This window comes from Sorex fumeus, unplaced genomic scaffold, assembly GCF_029834395.1.
Source record: "Sorex fumeus unplaced genomic scaffold, SorFum_2.1 ptg000075l, whole genome shotgun sequence".
NCBI classification, from domain to species: domain Eukaryota; kingdom Metazoa; phylum Chordata; class Mammalia; order Eulipotyphla; family Soricidae; genus Sorex; species Sorex fumeus.
In genome coordinates this window covers 12,120,967-12,140,860 of record NW_026606132.1, presented here as the reverse complement: position 1 = coordinate 12,140,860, position 19,894 = coordinate 12,120,967, and the positions used below count along the sequence as shown (strand labels likewise).

Below are 19,894 nucleotides of genomic sequence, written 5' to 3'. Positions count from 1 at the left end.
GTGCTATATAAACAGGCTGTGAGTGTGTGCGTGTTTCTATCTTAAGTCCTTGAATATTTTTTAAAGCTATATATCTGTTTAAGAATGCCAGACCTGGAAGGAATTTGGGATGAATTCCATGAGTGAGATGCGTGCATATGAGCTTAGTAGTGAGAAAATTTTACATAGTGTGTTCACCAATGAGAATTACCCATATTAGTGGCAAGATTCTTAAGACTCTATAGCAGGTGACGTACAAGTGGGTTAATTTGGGCAGAATCATTGATATTATGATTCCATGCAATAAGGTGCCTTGTGACTCGCAAGTTGAGGATATCCCATAGTTGTGAACCTAAAGAAATTGATCCCTCCTGTAACAAAAATCTCATATCAGGGTCCAAGAATGAGTACCTTTAAATGAATTCCTCTACTTCAATGGTCAGAACTAGAGTTCAGAAGCATAATTGGCAGAGGACCTCTAATCATCTCTCCCCCCGATTACTTTTACTCCAGCTTCATTTTTCATAACAAAGAGAAGTCATATGTATTCACTTTCTGTAGTTTAATATTTCTAATATTATAGAACTGCAAAAAACTGTTACAGTTCATCTCTGTTTAGTCACTCCTGTGCTGGATTTATTTGTTTTCCCACCTCTTTTTTCCCATTCTGGTAAATGGAACTAAAAGTAGCACCTGCCTCTCGGAAGATTTCTGTGCAAAATCAACCAGTGCATACACTGAAAGTAATTTTTTTGGTTTTTAGGCAACACTTGCTGATGCTTAGGGCTTACTCCTGTCTCCATGTTCAGGGAGCAACCCTGGTAGGCTCAGAGGACCATATGTGGTGCCAAGGATCGAGCCCAGGTTGGCCACATGAGCAGGCACCCTACTCACTGTACTGTCAATCTGGCCCCAATACAGACAGTGTTTAGAGTGGAGCCCAGCACCTAGAATGCGTTCAGTTCAATGGCTGCTAGTTGTTTTTATTTTGTACCATGTGTCCCAGGTTCCTGATTGGAAGCCTCCTGGATCCTTTTCCCTGCTCCCACCTTTTCTGTCTCCCTTCACAGTTAAATTTGGCCTAATTGCCCAGTTTCCACTTATGCCTCAAAAATATTCCCTACCTTCTCTTAAGAAGGCTGTTATTTTGTGTGGCATTTTCCTTAGTAGCTCAGAGATTAGGGATTCAAAACAGGGTTCCCTTAATCATAATTATCCACATCTGTTACAATTGAGGAAGGATCACAGTTGCAGGTCTTGCCATCTGAGTAAGTAACAAAAGTCAGACACCCGCTCCTCTTCAGATCTGAAACACCCTCAACTGTAGCCGATTAGGACCGGAAATTTTCAGGCAGCATAGCAGACCACACTTTTATGGTTTTATTTATTTATTTTTTGCTTTTTGGGTCACACCCGGCGATGCACAGGGGTTACTCCTGGCTCTGCACTCAGGAGTTACTCCTGGCAGTGCTCAGGGGACCGTATGGGATGCTGGGAATCGAACCCGGGTCGGCCGCGTGCAAGGCAAATGCCCTCCCTGCTGTGCTTTCTCTCCAGCCCCACTTTTATGGTTGTAGATGCCACTTGAAAACCCAGGCACCCCAATCTGAAGAGGTCAGCTCAGGCACAAACAGGACCGTTGAATGACAGTGAGACAAATGGACTAGAGATGAGTTTCACCACTAAAAGGCAGCCACATAGACCCACGTGTTACTCGATGGCGGTGTGGAGAGCCAGTTACCCTTGAGCTTCGTGGCCCCCATCTGCAGTGATTGTACCCAAGTTTCAGATCCCCAATTGAGGAGAGACCAAGTCCACACACAATAATGCAAAAGCAAAGGAACTTTATTACTAGCCTGAGCCATCACTAGCTCGAGCTGGGGTCCAAGTCTCATCCAACACAGTGAAGTCTTGACAAGGACCCCGACTGCAAATCACAAGCAGTTTATATAGAGTTCAGAGTTAAGAAGCAATTTATATACTGGTGTATTTTTAGCATTGGCCTTGTTACGACAGTGATCAGCAATTAGACAGTAGTTAGTAACAGTTTCTAAGGAGGGTTCAGTGACCCTTCATGACCGGCCAGACCCAGCTGCCCAATTCCTTATCTAGGCACATTACTCAACTGGGAGTTTACCAACATCTCCCAGGTTCTGCTTCCGGGAAACAGAAACTGAGGCCTGGCAGAGACTTAACATTAGCTACTTGTCATGGCGTCAGTTTTGCCCTCACACAGTGACTGAGCTTTTCTCTTCCCTAGTACCCCTGCCCTCCTCTGCTCCTTTTCAGTAATCTTGCCCCCACCAGCCAGTCAGGCCTTCTCCTTGGCCACCACCTCTCTGCTAGATTGGGGACTCGGGACTTTTGGATATTTCCATTACCACATGCCTTCCCTTCCTTCCACTCGTGAGGCATCTGCAGCCCACACTTACTAGCTGCTTGCTTGCCCACAGCCCTACACCAGCACTCCAGAGACCAGAAGCCTTGGCTCAGAGCTCTTTCTTCCCCTCACTCTTTCAAAGCCTGGATTCTGTTTTTTAATCGTGTTGCTTCTCTGGATGCACAGGCTAAGGTAGAGCCTCTTGTAGGTAGCAGATTGCATGCAAGCCGACCCGGTACTGTCATGCACTACCAGGGGCAGAGTGTACCCATCATGACATCTCTTTTGTTGTTTCTTTGCAGCTCGCCTTGGACACGCGTTTCTGGACATGGATTAATCACTTTGTGATTTGGGGTTCTTTAGCCTTTTACGTGTTTTTCTCATTCTTCTGGGGCGGAATTATTTGGTAAGCAGCTGCACGTGTGCGAGTAACACAGTAGCAACAAAGTGGAGATCGATCTATATACATTGTCTATGCGAACATTAGTTATGCCTGGAAAGCCTTGAGTACACAAGGTGACAGGTTTTCTGTATTAATGGGCTGGAATTCACTTCTCCCCAGTGACACTCAATTTCAGGTAAGATTTCAGATCCACATCTATCTGGAAGTTGCTTAGAAATGTGCACCCCCTTTCTGGTAGTTTCTTCTAAACCTGTCAACTTGAAGGTATGTAAGCACCCTCTCTTGGAAGGGCTACCGTCGATTCTATCTTGACCGCCCAAGTCGTTTCCCATGGAATCACTCATGTTGCAAAGTGTCTCCACAGAGGATACACCATTAACCATTTGGTCCCTACTCTCCATGGTTGACCATCATTTGTGTCACTAAGGATGTGCTCAATATAATGAGTGTCTATCACTTGCTACGCAGAGTCATGGATCAAGATCTTCATTTGGAGGGCAGGGGTGGTGTAAAGACAGACTCGACAGCTGGGCTTTGTGGTTCATTCCTTTCCTGCCAGTGCATTAAATGCAGATCCAGTATGCACTTCGTGCTCCGGGACCCAGTGAGGAATAGAATGCACGCCTGCCTCAGGGAGGTTAGAATCCAGGTAGACACTGTAAGCTGTGCTCGGGAGAGTTAATAAGCGATCAGAGTCGGTCCGATTGCTCTCTGTACTTCCAGGGGCTTGTAATTTTGTATTTAAGTCTCACAGTTGTTTTTGTCAGACAGTGGTCTCCCCCACCCCCACCCCGAACATGACTAGAATAAACGCAGAGAAGGGATTCTGGGAGTACATCCTTTCCCTGATCTGAGTCAAATGTTCTGTTCAAGCCTTGTTTGGGTTATCACAGAGATGAGAGGGACCAGGCTCTGTCCCTTGAGACTCAATTAGAAGAATCTCATGGTATTTGGAATGCTTTGCTAAAAGAAAGAGCTTTAAGAAATACCAATATGAAAAACCCAGGCCCTTAAGAAAGACTCAGCTCTAGGAAGTATAATTACAGAAGACATTTGGTGCTTATGTTAGGCAATTGTTGAAACGGAAGGAAATCTTCTTTTCTTTCCAAATAGACAAATGAATCAAAGTTGATTAACCACACAGAAAATCGCCGGTCTGCCCCAGAGTTTCATAATTCCGTGAACCTGTGCAATCAGCACCTGAACTAATTATACAAAATTTCCACAGATTCAAATATTTTTAGCAAATGAGGGTCTGTTTCCATAGACTGTTTCTTAAATCCTTGAAGTGATTAAAACATTGACACACCTCTAATGTCAGTATTCATTAGAGCTGCTTAGTGAAAATGAAATACCAACGAGCTTGTGTGTATTTCGTTGCCTGTGTTGCTGTGTGGTATTTTGAAATAGAGCTGTGTTGAGCTGCTCCCCGAATATAAATGTTAGCTTCGATTGCCACCAGTACTCTGCAGCTAGGACCTGTTGGAACTTCTGAGCACAGGCTGCAACTGATCTCTGTGGGCAGGTACCCGCTTTGAGATGTGACCCACCCATGTGAAGATTGCATAGTCACGGGGCTGCTGTCCCCAACTCAGTCTCAGAATAATGCGCTCTTTGGGTTTTACAATTTTTAAAAGTATGCAAAGTTTATCGGGAGTTAAAGAGAGGGGTAAGGTACGTTAAGGAGCACAAGGGAGAATGCAGGCATCTCCAGGGTAGAGAGAGCCCAACGTACACATCCTAGCACCTAGCATTTAAAGTCTAAAAGTTCATATCTCCAGAGGGGAGATTAGGGCGGCATGTACCTGCCACCACGGCCCTGGCTCAACACATGCACACTGGCAGCACATTTGTGGTTAATGTGAGCATTTTTAATATTAGTAGTAGTAGTATTTGCTTAGGGGCCATAGCCAGTGGTATTCAGAAGCTCTTCCTAGCTCTGTGCTCATGTGCTCACTTAGCTCTGTGAGCGATGCCTGGCAGTACTCAGGGCGGACTGTATGTGGTGCCAGGGATTCAAACTGGGGTTGGCATGATGCAAAACAAGTGCCTTAATCCTTGTACTATCTCTCCCACGCTCTTTTTATTTATTTATTTATTTATTTATTTTGGTTTTAACACCTGGCGATGCTCAGGGGTTACTCCTGACTCTGTACTCAGGAATTACTCCTGGTGGTGCTAGGAAGACCATGCTCAATGTTGGGTTTTGAACTGGGTTGGCCAAATGCAAGGCAAATGGCCCTTGCCTACTGTATTATCACCCCAGGTCCACCCTCTTTTTTTTACTGGTACTCTTCAAAGATCTATGATGAGGTTTTAAAAAGTCTTGTGAGAAAGACAGAGACAGAGAGAAGGAAAGTACCTGTCATAGAGGCAGGCTACTGGGAGTGGTAGGAGTGAGTGATATGGGAGACATTGGTGGTGGGAAATGTGCACTGGTGAAGGGATGGGTGTTGGAACGTTGTATGACTGAAACCCAATCACAAAAGTTTTTTAATCGTATCTCACGGTGATTTAATAAAAAAAAATTTAAATAGAAATCTCGTGAGATGTTAGATAGTACTATTTTGTCTTGAATACCTGTGACTAGTCATCAGCTATCTTGGACCTTTCTTGTGCCTCAGATAATGACCTAGAAAATGAGGGAGTTCCCCTGAATCAGAGTAAGACTAGCACTCTGCCAAAGTCTCTTCTGAATGTTAGCGACCCCAGGCTAGTGTTTCTCAACTGATCGCCAGGCGCAGTCTGCAGAATTCTTCCTGTTGGTTCATGGAAAAAGTCATTGCACTTAAAACTTATTCTGTCCAGACCATGTGTTGGAGCAGAGCAGGGCCACTACAACAATGTTTGTGTATGAAGACACACACACACACTCATTGTTTTATTTTTACCAGTCTAAGGGTGCACCACAGAAAGGTGGACCAACACTGCCCCAGAAAGCCTGACATAGTGAACATTCCACAAATCGTGAAGATTTGATCAGAGTGCAAACTGGGGGTGGAGGCTTTGCTCAGGGCATGGCATATGGGAGCCCGGGGTTAAATCTCCAACATTTCATGCTCCCCACCCCCAGCACTGGCTCCAGAAAAGAAGTAGACAGATATCAGGGTTTTTCCTAAGAAACTAGTTTCTCTTCAATTAACACCGTGAGTGATCTAAACATACCCGAGGTGTTCCCGAAGGGCCCCTGATCCCAGGGGAGTCCACTATGCCCCCTCAGCCCTCAGTCTTCAACAGCATTTGAGTTTTGTAGAGGGCACAGCTGGTGGCACAGGAGATTTGTTAGCGCTTGCTTCCGGCAAGATGGCAGCTTTCAGCCACTCCCCAGGAGCCACAGACCATCCCCTGAGCACCGCCAGGGATCACTCCCCAGTACAGAACAAGGAATAGCCCCCCAAGCACAGCTGCATGTAGCCAGTGAGGCTGGTTAGACAGGTGGCACTTCTCGGCAGTTGCCTGCCACACCAGTGGCTCATGTGGGCTCCAGGATTGAAGGTCCTGTTAACAGCAATGCCGTGTCTCGGCATTCTTGGCACACTCAGCCTATGTGAGTGGAAAGGTGGATTTTTCCCCTACAAGAGGGATAACTGTTACCGCCCTTTCCCCCCATTATGTAGTTTGGGTGGAAGCTTTTTAAAAAATGGCTTTTCAGGTTGTTGAACAGGGAGCAAAAATCTATCCTCATCTTAATAAAAGAGCCAAGGAAGTAAATTTCTTTGTGGCATAAACATTAAACCCCATGTCTCTTGAATATCTAGGATGCTCCAGCATTTCCTAACACAAATAAATATTCTCTGGTTGGCAGCCTTAAAAGTTGATTGCTTAGTGGTTTTCAAGTCAAGTGCATTTTATTATCTTTTTCCCCTTTTAATTATGTCTCCTTTCTTTCCCAACATTTGGTAAATGCCATGTTTACTACTTTGGGGGGTGTTCTATAGAACATTATTTTTATTGCTGCGCAAAGATTCCTTTTAAACACAAAAGACAGTTTACAATTACAGTTGTGTTTCATGTGACAGAATCTGATTTGTTTTCCTTTCGTGTTTTCTTTCCACTCCAGGCCTTTTCTTAAGCAGCAGAGAATGTATTTCGTGTTCGCTCAAATGCTGTCTTCTGTATCCACATGGTTGGCCATAATTCTTCTAATATTTATCAGCCTTTTCCCTGAGATTCTCCTGATAGTGTTAAAGAATGTAAGAAGAAGAAGTGCCAGGGTAAGATCTAAGTTTCTATTAGAACCTGATTTCTGGAAGGGGCTTCAAGACCTGCCATGAACTAAAACCTTATTTAGAGAATTGCGTTAGTTACAGCATGTTAAACCCCTCCTTACAGGTTCATCACTTAATTTCCTCTTCTGCCTAAAAAGTATAGTAAAAACTTCGTTATCCAATGCAGGTGGTAAGTAGATTCCTTAACAGTGTTCTGTGTGACCTAGCAATCCATATGGAGTATCTGATATGCTCCATATGGAATTTTAAATGGGAAGATTGATATTTTTTTAGCCTAGAATTTTTCATACTAGGATTTCCACACCAACATTCCAGCTCTAACCTTAGAAAATTCCCTCTGGGTATTTTGCAGATTTTTTTTTAGTTGATAATCCCAATTCGCCTCTTTCAAGCCTTTCCCCTTCCTTGAATTATAGTGCTGCTTAATCTCTGTGCTGCTTCTAGCCCTGTCTGTCCGGCAGTATCTTTGAGCCAAAGAGAATTCCCTGGATGTGGTTTCTACATCCTCAGCTCCTGAACACACTCGTAAAAATCCTGAGTTGTTTCTATGGGTGTGTTGGATTTTTCTTTCCGCTGCTTAAATTGTAAATTTCCTGCAGGAATGAGAAGGTATTGCCCGCTGTCAGCTTAGCCCCTGGGCCCGCGTTGCCTGCTATCATTTGGACATGTCCAAAAGAGACTTTAAAAACGAAAAGGGTTGACTAGTCTGGAAAAACAAAACTTCGGGCAAATTCAGAGCAACAAGTTAATTAAATATGTCACATTCCTGCCAGTGCTCAGCTCATTTTTGGCCTAGCCAACCCTGTTTTGGGCATGTTGACAGCCATTTTTCCTAGAGCCTTGCCACGGCGAGATTTGCAGGAAATAAGCTAAGCTCTATGTACCTGAATTATTGGATGAGATTAGCCCAGCCAGCCACAAAACTGGTTTTCCTTGAGTTACTGCTTTTTGTTTGATTCTGATCTGTTGAAGCGACAGACTCCAGCCATTGACTATATACAGATGCAGGGTTTCTAAAATGAGTCTAGTGGGAAAAATCTTCAGCAATTGTTTGAGATGTTAGAAAAAAAATTTGGTATCAGTCCCAGTCACAATATACATTTGTCAGTGGCATAAGCACCACCGATTCTTAGCTGCAGGAACAATCGTCATGTTAGGTGGTCAGATGCGCTTCAAGTTCCTGCTTCTGCTTGCATTTTGGGCTGGAACCCTAGCCCAGCTGAGATGGTCTCACTCTGTTTTTCCTCCTTCCCATAGACCTCCAGCTAACTCCCTCCAGCCTGGTGTTTTCAGTCTTAGGATGGAAAAAAACCACATTCATTTGCTTATACCTCGAACAGGAATAAACCAGATGCATATAGCAGGCTCTTCCCAGGAGAAATCAACTGACGATTTGCATGAAGCCCAGTTTTTTTTTTTTCAAATAATGTTTCAGTGGGCCAGGGAGCTAGCTCATGCTTTGCTTGCAGGAGCCCCAAGTTTGATTGCCAGCACTGCATGATCCCCTGAGCACTGCTGGGAGAAAACTCCAAGCACTGTATCAGTATTCGCTCCCCCCACCCCACTTTCTGCCCCCAGCACTACCGGCTGTGCTCCCCAAACAAAGTCAGAATTTAAGAACTGATACGGTGTTTACTTGTTTTTCAGAGGATCTCTAAGGTGCTCTCCCACTATCTGTTGGGGAGTAAACACTGGGGGCAGCACTCTGAAGTGCTTTTTTTTTTTAACCCCAGGTAGTGGAGTCCCTACTTAATAATCATTCACACCCAGCATTGTGCTCTAAAGATGCCACAAAAACCTCAGCACTCAAAAACCTTCTGACACATCTTTCACCTGTGTTCAGCCTTTTTGTTTGGGGGAAAAAAAAACAGACACTGGCTGGAAGTGACTTTTACAGCAATTAAATGGCTTTGGAAATGGATGAAGTGTTTTAATCACAATCAGATGACCGTCGAGTGGAGAGATGCTACCGCACAGCCACTGATAGAGATGCAGAGCAGTTTCTCTTCTTAGAAACTGCAGATTCGGAACTTCTCTTGAAAGCATGGAGTTCTGGGACCACAACTCTTTGTTTCGCAGCCTAGAATGTTGGCCCAGGCTCAGCATGGTATCTGTTTGCTCTGAGCGATATCCCTGACAGTCTAGAGTCCGTGCTGTAGCTTGGCATGCTAATGTGCTGATACAACGAGGAGAATTTCCATAATCACTCTCATCCATCCAGTCATTCATTCATTTCTCCCTAGCTTCATTAAACCAATCCAAGTGTGTCGAACCGCCTACTGATGAACATCTCTCTTTACATCCGATGTCTGAAAGGCTGCCTGGCTTTTCAGACTCTATGGGATTTTGAGAGTTGCAGATGAGACAAAACATTGCGGGCACTCGGCAAGGCTGCCTCTTTCCCCGGCCCCCGGCCCCGTGAGAAAATGCTAGAGCAACGCAGCACGTCCACATGCATAAAGGCCAGCTGGAATATGGCAGCTACGACTATTCCGATCAGTCGCGCCTGGGCTTGGAGGCCCTGTTGGGCCCTTTTTGAAAAGACAGAGGCCATTTCTAAGATAACGGCAGAATGACCATCTGGGTGGCCAAGACTGGTGTCCTAGGTGGTATCAGCATCCCTGGCTAAGACATTGCCTTCCTTTTAAAGCAAGGCAGAGAATTCTTTTCTTCTGGTTTGGGCTCATACCTGACAGGTTTCCTAAGGCAGGCGAAGTGCGTTCTTCCCTAGAGGTGGAAGAGCATGCTGACTTCAACCCTTGAACACCTTGGATCCTGTGTATCCACAAGCAGGATGCTTGGCCAAGGGAACTCAGCCATGAGTGGGGCAAATAGCTCCGTTGCATTTGAGAAAGAAGCTCACCCATTTCCATTTATCAGTTATAGAAGTCACCCTCTGTTGAGTTCTAGTTAGCGCAGCACACATTGCCTAAGAGTCCACTCTCAACCCCTTACTGTACTAGGGATTGACCCCTTGGGGACAGTCTGGCTGGCCCCAGTTCTTAAGGCCATTCAGTAAAGGGGTTCAGGTGGCAACACTTTGGTAAGCTTGTATAAAGCAGAATAATCCACTGGCTGAGGTGACGTGTTGCCACTCAGCGGATCTATTTGCGACTCAGGGTCGTGACCTCTTGGAGCTGCCAGTAGAGAGGCTATTATGGGAGCCTCCCCCACAGTGGGAGTTCTAGCCTAATCTAGCATTTGAAACAATCAGCTCTCTCGGAAACTAGGTTGATGGCTAGGTTCAGTCAGTTCACTCCCAGGAATTGGGCCACAGATTCCTCATCGGTCCCGATTCCTCATCGGTCCAGGCAGCAGTTAGGTTCGTTTTTGAGCTAGAGTTTCACAATTAAGGCTCTTAGGGCATTTCTTTGGTCGTAAAGCGACCAGGCCACGTCACTGCATTGCCCACAGTGTGTGAGGAACACTGAGCCGGGGAGCAGTAAGACGCTTCAAAGAGAGTTCAAGGTTCAGGGTTTCCAAAAGGCATCTCCCTCCTCACGACCACCATTGGGCTCTCTCTCGATTACAAAACGCTGGCCCCTCTCACCAAGTAGTAATTAATCGGCACTTCCCATTGCCGATTAAGAATTTTCCACCTGGGGTTGGAGCGATATCACAGCGGTAGGTTGTTTGCCTTGCACGCAGCTGACCTGGGTCAATTCCCAGCATCCATATGGTCCCCTGAGAACCGCCAGGAGTAATTCCTGAGTGAAAAGCCAGGAGTAACCCCTGAGCATTGCTGGGTGTCACCCAGGTGGTCACCCAAAAAGCAAAAAAAAAAAAAAAAGGAATTTTCCACCTGTTTGGATGTGAGCTTTCCCATATCAAGCCCTATGTTCCAGAGGGAGGCTTGACTTTGCCTACAAGGCCTACCAGCATGGTAACCTGATAGGAGGCGACCCAGCAGCCTGGCCAGCCCAGGCTTGGGATGTCTGCACAAACCCAGAAGAGTTCGCTGTGGAGGGAGAAGACAGTGTGTGAAAGACAGGGAAAGCGAAGCCTGGTCAACTGTCTGAGCCAGATTCCCAGAGAAAACACTGGAAATCTTGGTGAGGAGAAGTGATCAGCAGCGACAAGGATGCTTTCTGTGAGTTTTCTCACCAGGTCGGAGACACCCAGAGGCAGTGGGCGGGGCATGCACAGACATCTATTGGCTGAGAACTCTCATGGCCTCCCAAGTCGTGGCTGTAGAGATGGTCCTTTATGCATTGGCCTCTTTGACATCCTGCTGACAGAGCTGGTGCCAGAGCTCTCTAAATGACTGCAAAGGAATGTGAACTTGCTAGACTGTCTTAGCTCATTATCTCCCACCCTCCTGCCCCCGCCACCCCTCGCCAACCCCCCCGCAATTGCTAGCTGTATCCGTTTTGGATGCTTTGACTACTCTGTCCATGCTCTCTCTTTCCTGCCTTCTCTACTTCCATATTTCCTTTTCCTTTCTTTTACCAAGTCACCTAATTAGACCCTTACTATCCGTTCCGTATATAAACTCTTATCACCAGTGATTGGATACAAGTTTTTGATCCCATCAGAAAGTGCCTACACTTACAGTCTTCCACAGATAGGTTTAAAACCAGGGATTTTCAACCACCGGCCCATGCCTGTCCATAGGCATAAAAGGGTCAAAGTGAAACATAACATTGGCTTAAATAGTGAACTGTGGTGTGGGGGACTTGATACTGTGTTAATATGATCAAAAGTCTTTGCCCACATGCTAGATGACAGGTGTTAATTTTTTTTCTTAAGACTCAACAGTTACTTCTCCAATTTCATTGGCAATTTGCTTGTCACCACCTTTTTTAATTTAAGGTCAACCATGAACAGGAAAAATAAAGATGTTAAAATATGAGTGGATTGAACTCTTTGCCTTTATAAGTTTAATTGTTTATGAGATTCCGATGGCTGTATGTTACACTAGCTGGTTACTAGTTCTAAACCTACCTGTGTTCGTTAGACATAAGTAGATGATATGGATAATCATGATGAACAGAATTGTTGGACTCATTCCCAGAGTTGACTTCCTATCATCTCCTGCTTTACTTGGGCAGTGCCAAAACCAAGTTTGTGAATTAGTTGAGAACTTTAGGCACAGAATGTGAAGATACTTTTACAAAAAGCTCAGGTTTTCTGTTTAAACTTTTTAAGTTACCAAGCTAGACTTTTTCTTGATGTTTTAAAGAAGAAAAGCATAGCTTGTTAGCCTGTCCTCTTTAAGAGGTTCTGAAAGAAAAGGAGGAAACCCAATCAAACTGTGTTAAAGGAGGTAAGCTGGAGAAATAATATATAGCCCCCAAGCCCTACGCGGAGTGATCCTGAGTGCAGAGTCAGGAGTAAGTCCTGAGCACAGCCTGCTGTGGCCTAAAAACAAAACTTCACAAAGCCTAGGGTGTGGTTTAGAGGTAGAGTGCCTGTCTTGCTTCTGTGAGGCTCCGGCTTTGATCCCCTGTGCTATCCCCTTTCCCCAAAGGAAGCTAAGCATTAGTCCAGACTTAAACAGGACTCGGGTTTGGTTTCATCACACATTTCCCCTTTGTATTTGATTTAGTTTTTTTTTTGGGGGGGGGGGTCACACCCAGCAATGCACATGGGTTACTCCTGGCTCATGCACACAGGAATTACTCTTGGTGTGCTCGGGGAACTATATGAGATGCTGGGAATCGAGCCCGGGTCGGCCGCGTGCAAAGCAAACACCCTACCCGCTGTGCTATCACTCCAGCACCCGCTGATTTAGTTTTGAACTGGTTTTCAGCCGTCTGTTGTCCAAGGAGCAATCAGATCCCTCATTATGTATAGGTGCAGCTGAAGAGGGAAGGGCTAGATTTCTGATGGGCAGACCATGGGCCATTTCTCTAACAGGTAAATGTGAAGCAAATGTAGATTAATTAATGATTAAGCCTTTTGCAAACGAGAAGCAGGTGTTAAAGTAATTTTCTTCATACTAGTCCACTTGCAGGGGTCCCTCATGCTTAGTGGAGAGTGCATGCCTTGCATGTGTGAGACCTAAGTTTTGATCCCCAGCACTGCCAGAAAAGTAGTTCATTTTCCATTAACGAAATTGATAAATAGAATAGTAGTCTGCACATATAATAGATTGTTTCTAACCCTACTTCAAAAAGTGATGTCTTCCAACTAACATGTCATTTCAACTTCAAATTCTCAAGGTTTCTTTTTAAATGTCTTACATTTGAGAGAATATTTACTTTATTTTTTTTTTGGTTTCTGCATTTCTCTCTTTTCTACTGCAATTTCCCACCTTTTGTGCAATTGTGAACAAGGTAACGAAACGCCTCCCTTCCTCAGGAACATCTACTATCTTCATGCTTTCTCAAACTTCCAGCAATCACAGTTTCTCTTGGAGTGAATAAGGTGATTTCCTTTCTTAATGTACCAACTTGCTTGCATTCTCATTTGCTTGACACCGTTTCTGACTTTATGAAAAATTCTCATGACTCATTTTTATCTCTTCATCAAGACTTAGAGTATTTTATCATTTTCCTTTTATCATTTGTTCACCTTCCCAAATTATCCCACTGGAGAGGAAGTGATTTTCACAAACTTGGACTGTAAGGCCCTAGTCCCATTGACTTCCAGTATATAGTAGTGATCCTGGCGTGTTACAGCTAATTTGGTTACCAAGACAAGGAATAATTTGCATAAATGTCTCTTTGTCTGACACACTCAAAGCACCAGCCCAACTCTCAGAGGTGTTCACCAAAAGGATGGTAAGGTTTACTAATGAAACCATATTGCCTCATCTACCACATAACCTACCAGTGCCATTTCAAAAATCCAAGTTTGCCACATACTACTAATGTTTGTTATACCTCTGCCATGAAAACAAATCAAGTTAGAGACTCCTAGGTCTTTGATTGTATTCATTTCAATGTAATGCATTTGCTGTAGTATAAATCATGTGTGCTTTGGGCCAGAAGAGTAGTCTATAAGAAAATTACCTTCTACATTTTAACACCAGGTAGGTTAACCAATCTTCAAATCCTTTAAGTATTTTTACCTCACTATTACAGAGAAATCTGAGCTGTAAAAGGGCATCTGACCCATTATCCACCAGACCTTCAGTCAGACCTCTTCTTTTACGAACATTCTCAGACGAATCTAATATATTGTAACAGGTACCTAGTGTTAAACAAGCGGGCTGGCTTTAAAGAAACAGATTAACAGCATTATAAAGAAAAAAATGAAAATATTATTCTCTAAATTTTCTCTTCTGTTGGTGTGGTGAACTTTATACTACTCTTTGCAAAATATAAAGATGCATTACTTGGAATATGGGGAAATATGTACATATTTATGGACATTTGTTTATTTGCTAAGCCCCCAACTAAAATTAGCATCTTTCAGAGCTGAAAGGTAATATATATATGTATATATATACATACAATTTTTAAGGGACAAGTTGTTCTGGCAGTGAAAATGTTTAATACTGACCAGAAATATTTGTAATATACTGAAGCTCATTTGAAAAAACTGCAAATAAATATTCCAAAATTGCATCTGTATAATAAATCAGTTTAGCATTGCATGTTTTTGTTGGTGTTGGGGGGAATTATGTGAAAATTATTGGGTGTGTCTGTCCCTTCATGTGCTGTGTCCGTGTGTTTGCAGGTATAAAATTTAATGTCCTGTAAATGTCTGAATCCCAGAATATATAATATTAATGAACCAATCTAATCACTTTTGGGGGGTTATTCGTGTCAAGTTTTATTCAAAAATGTTAACTGCTTTCAGAGGTGAGATCTTTCTTTCCTAGCCATTCAGGGGGTTGCTTTTAATGATACAGAATGCTCCACAATTCATTTTTTCCAAAGCTAAATGAATTCATTGCTGTAGACTTGTTTAATTCACCCTCAGAAATCTTCGAGGGAGGAATTGACCTGCACAGGAAGGAGTCCTTGAGGTCAGAATGTCTCCCATGTGCCCTGCGCACTGCAGGAGCCTTAGCGCTTCTGGACTCTTTCCTCCCTCCAGGGAGCTTCTCAAGCAGGTCATGAATGAGTGCAGATGGCAGTGTGGAAACTGCACCCCACAGCTCAGGGCAGGGCCGTGGTTCACAAATGCGTTACAATTAGCGCCCATGGCAAATGAAAGATTTGGAGTCTGCCCCCCCCACCCCAGGCCTGTTTTTTCATCAGCTGGCACCTTCCCCACCTTCTGGCAAACAATAAAATTGGAGCTATTGGATTGAATCGTTGGTTCTTCCATCTCCTGTTATTCATCACTGCCCACATCTGCAGTGCATTTTGGAAGCCAACTCATTTGACCCAAGTCAGCATCTTTTCTCTGTACTTGGAGGGCCTCACCTGCTTCTATTCGCCCTCAGTCATCCGCTCCTAGTAGCCGCCAGCATGGTTGAGATGCTCAGCCCACATAGCCTTGTCCTGAGCTGTGTGCTTTGTTTCAGCCGGCCTGTTTCCGGTTGGTTCTGTATCCCCCTGAATTGCTTTCTGGAGCTTGACCTGGGGTTCGTAAGACTAGGCTGTATAGCCCATCTTGCTGCTGCTTTTGGCCTCTCCAGGGCCTTCACTCCTCCCCGAGCCTAAGGCAGAACCAGGGGAAGGAGTTTCTGGTTTGGAAATGACTGCTTCACTTTCAAGGTAGCGAGACTGATTATTGATGATTCTTTAAGGAAGAAGTGCTGCGATGACTTTTGCCACTGTGTCCCTCTGTTGATGAGGGCACCTGCTGGCTCCTTTCGCAAGTTCTGTATGCGTGGCAGCTTTATTTCGGCATAGTCTCTGTGGCCCTGCACAGTCGCATGAAGAACTGTAGGACCACAGGGAACGTGGCAGGGAACGGAAGGGCATCTAGAGCAGTGGTTTCATAGCCATCGACCGCAGTTATAGAAAGGCTGCAAACCACTGGGCCACCACACCTGCCCACTAACCACTGGCCCACGACATGGTACTACTGGTCCCAGGTATGAAACTTTCATGATCCACCACCCTAGAAGACTTCTCATGTGACTGTGACCTTGCAGTGCAGTTAAACAGGAGGAACATAGCTCACCTCTACTCAAGGTCTAAAGGTTGGATTTTGAAAATGTTTTTATTAAAATTATGATGATGACAGTATTTAATCAAACCTCGAAGAACAGAGAAGAATCTATAGTCTCCTTAGGAAAGCATTGTTTTCAAACAATGATGAATAAAACAAACAGAAGAGTCTGTTGATTCACACATGCTCTCCCACAAAGATAAGGATCTTCCAGATTAAACAGGAGGAAGGGGCCAAAAAGAATAGAGCAGCGCTTAAGCTTGCCCTGCATGTGGCTGACCCTGATTCGATCCCCAGCACCACTTATGGTCCGCTGAGTCCTGCTGGTAGAGACCTCTGAACAAAGAGCCTAAGGGAAGCCCTGGACACAGCTAGGTGTGGCCCCAACCTTGACCCCCCCCCAAAAATAAACAAGAATACAAGGAACAAATGCAGCAAAGGAAAAATGCATCTATATCAGTATTTCTAGTCTGATGTTGTTTTAGACCATCAAAGTGATCACATTCCTCTCCCAGATATTCCATTTCATTCATTCTCCAAGTCCCGAGCGAGGTACCAACCCATGTTTTAGGTGCATGAGACCAAAATCAATGAAGTGGTCCTATTTTCAAGGAACCCGTAGCCTAGGGAAAGGGGCTGTGGTGAGCAGACCCTTTCCTGTGGTAGATAACTCTAGTGGTAACAATTATTAGGAGAACCCTGGAGCAATCCAAAAGCAGAAAGCAAGTCTGAATCTACTCGGCTAACAAGGGGATTAAAAAACGGTTACTCTGTCACTTTTCTGTTTTCCCTGCATGTGAATAAAACTTGGCACTTTGTTAAGACAGTTGCTTTTACTCTCATAACAAAATTTACTACTTGATTTATTTTTGAAAAATGCTAAGCAGATGGTTTCCCGTGTTATTAAAATAAACCTTTTAACTCTGTATATTTTAAATCTTTCAGAATCCGAATCTCGAGCTGCCTATGTTATTGTCCTACAAGCATATTGACAGTGGTTACAGCTAAAAAAACGAAAGCATGAAGAAACCGATACAAAAAGTTATCATCTCAGGATACTCGATATGCAACAAACTAAAACACTCTCTTGTGTCTAGAAATCAAAACTAATGTCCATTAAAATACCAAATGACTTTCTCTAGCATTTACAGTTATTCTAAGTTGCTGCCATGGCCAGAGTGCTAAGTTACGAATTAATCTGAAAGTTGAAAGCAAGAATACTTAGAAGTTCTGGCTTTAGATAGAATAAAATAATTACCAAATGGGTGCTTTTTTTCTCACCCACAAATTCTGTGAATGGAGTTAAACACAGTAGTATAAAGTAGAAGTCATGCCATGGAAATGAATAGATTTTTCTAATATTACTTTTTTTTGCCTGGCAGAAGAAATAGGCTCTTTGGATCACATTTCTTGTACCTGCTGAATGATAATCTTAGATTCTCTGTTTTCAGACATCTGAAAAGAATACCTGAAAACAGGAGAGGACTCAGCGATAGCATTCGATAGGGGAGTTAATCCTTTGTGTACATACACAGGATAGTTTTTTCCTCTTGATTGAATATCCTAGCCATAAAATATCTTGAACGCTTATGTGAAAGAATGATAATCTGGAATATTTTTGTGAGAATCAAAAAATCATTTTATTTTTCCTATGCTGAATTAAATCCCAAGTCATAAGGGCCAAGGAGCTCTGGGATTTGAAAGGAAACCATTTCAAATAGCTTAGTAACCCTTCCTAAACGTGAAGATAAAACTGATGTGTTCAAATGTAACTTTGCTCTGATCAGTGATGATGGGGGGCGGGGGAGGAGTGAGGCAGAAACAAAGGCCATTCTGAGCATCAGTCCTGTGTAAGTTCTTGCTGAAGAGGATCGGAGAGGAGCCTGTTTGAGACCAAGAACTGTTTCTTTGGCAGAGGTTGCATTTGTGAATCTGAGCAGCACCTGGGATGGGGAGGGAGTGCCCTTCATCCCCCAAGATGGTAAGCACGCTACAGAGCCTTGGCATTGAACTTGAATGTTGTCTCTCCTAGGAAACTTGGCTAAGGGTCATGCTCCAAACTCTCAGCCACGTGATTGACTTTGGTAAAGTCCTCAACCTACTGGCCTAGAAGGAGGTCTTCGCCTCCCATGGCGAAGCAGTGAAGCATCAGAATGTGAAGTGTGTTCCTTCCTTGTTAAAACTCAACACTTTCTATGGATATAAATGACTCCACTTGACTACTAAATTGAAATGGTCTTTGAAAATAATTGTTTTCCTTCACTTTCCATGTTGGGTTGTCTTCCTGGCATGCCTGTACTATTATTAGTATTTCTGTTGTACTTTGATTTGAGGAAGTATTGAAATCAATCTATACCAGTGTATTTATATAGTCCGTATGGCACATTTGATTCTTCATGTAAATTATGTGTTAGTGTTCAGCTGTAATTTTTCTTAAACTCTAGAAAAGACATGATTTCATTTGTCGGCAACCATTCCATTCTTTACTGACTCATTTTCACTGCGTGTATTCCGTGTCAGTTTTAGTTTTGAATGTGTTGTTAGAAGTGATTCACGGCTTATGGAAGTGTGCTGTGTTCTGGTAGCCTGTATCGGAGGTAGTCTGCTGGAAATGTCTTTTTATTCTTTGCCTAGTCCAAAGAGCTACAGAAGCAAAAATCAGACCCAGGAAAGCTTTCAGTGTGTTGTTGTCCTTATGGTCGTTGCTTTATTTTTAATGTTTTATGTGAAAACTACAGGGACTGTGAATACAAATAGGAGAGCCAGGAAAGATAGACTTGTTTAATGCAGAACCATTGGAGATTTGCCATGATCAGAATATCCAGGCTAGTGTAAATATATTAACTGGTGGCAAATAAAATTCCTGTGGCCAGAAAGTCAGGTGACTAAAGAGGATTTAGAGTCATGTCTCAGCTATCCATTACACTGCAGCTCAAACTCCCAGTGGCAGTGATGGGTGATATTAAGGCCCAGATCCTTCAGAAAGATCTGACTTTTCCTTTTTTGTACGGTATTTTCTTAAGGAGCTAAAAAAATGACTAGGGGAGGTTAGCACATGGAATAAATTGAAGTAAGCCATTGAAGTAAGGACATACCTAGTACTACAATCAAACCACCCTGTGTGATGACAGAGGGAAGTGAATGTGATGATAGGATTATATGCCCATGATTTGGCTGATTTAAAATTTCAAGTTGTTCTTATAATTTCTCAAAATGTTGTCCATTGTTTAAAGATGTTGCCTACCAAAATTGAAAACATCAATTCCATATCTACTACATAGACACCAGCAACAATGTAAATGTAAGCCTAAATTTGCAAATTCATAATAGTTTAGTGATGGAATTTTTTAATAACATGCAGTATATAATTGTGCAGATTTTATGCAAGTGTTGACAAATCATTTTTCAGCTTAAAAATGAAACTGCAATATTACATTTTTCACTTAAGCAATTTTTTACATCTCGTTGTTGCTTTCTATAATGAATGTGAATGCCATCTTTTATGAATGCAACTTGCCTTTTTCATTACAGAAATTTTTGTTTGATGTAATCAATAAACTTTGGTATGATATGATTGATATTTAGACTCTTTTTGAACACTGTTTGACACATTAATATGGGAGCAATTTGGTGATGGAAAATATTTCTCATTTCCTCTTTCCCGTACAACTTACAAAAGATTAACTCACTCCCTTCCTTCATATCTTCCTTCTTTCCTTCCTTCCTTCCTTCCTTCCTTCCTTCCTTCCTTCCTTCCTTCCTTCCTCTCTTTCTCCTCTTTCTCCTTTTTGTCCTCTCTTTCTTTCCCTTTGTCTTCCTTCCTTTCTTCCAGTTGGCGGTGCTCAGGGCCTTCTTCTGGTTCTGCACTTAGTGATCACTCCTGGCAGA

The 19,894-nt window shown here is 43.3% G+C and overlaps 1 protein-coding gene across 4 annotated transcripts in view; it reads left to right on the top strand.

Annotated features, from left to right (window-relative positions):
- Nucleotides 1-19,584, top strand: part of ATP11C (ATPase phospholipid transporting 11C) — a 219,852-nt gene extending 200,268 nt beyond the window's left edge. Inside the window, exons 27-30 of one of the 4 annotated variants that reach the window (XM_056130193.1) lie at nt 2,662-2,765; nt 6,823-6,976; nt 14,020-14,124; nt 16,952-19,584. In XM_056130193.1, the coding sequence (XP_055986168.1) occupies nt 2,662-2,765; nt 6,823-6,976; nt 14,020-14,121 (360 nt within the window). In that variant the 3' untranslated portion in view covers nt 14,122-14,124; nt 16,952-19,584. Of the gene's footprint in view, nt 1-2,661; nt 2,766-6,822; nt 6,977-7,094; nt 7,161-13,269; nt 13,361-14,019; nt 14,125-16,951 lie in introns of all 4 variants that reach the window. The other 3 variants (XM_056130194.1, XM_056130196.1, XM_056130195.1) reach the window with 3 other exon arrangements.
- Nucleotides 19,585-19,894: the final 310 nt, after the last annotated feature.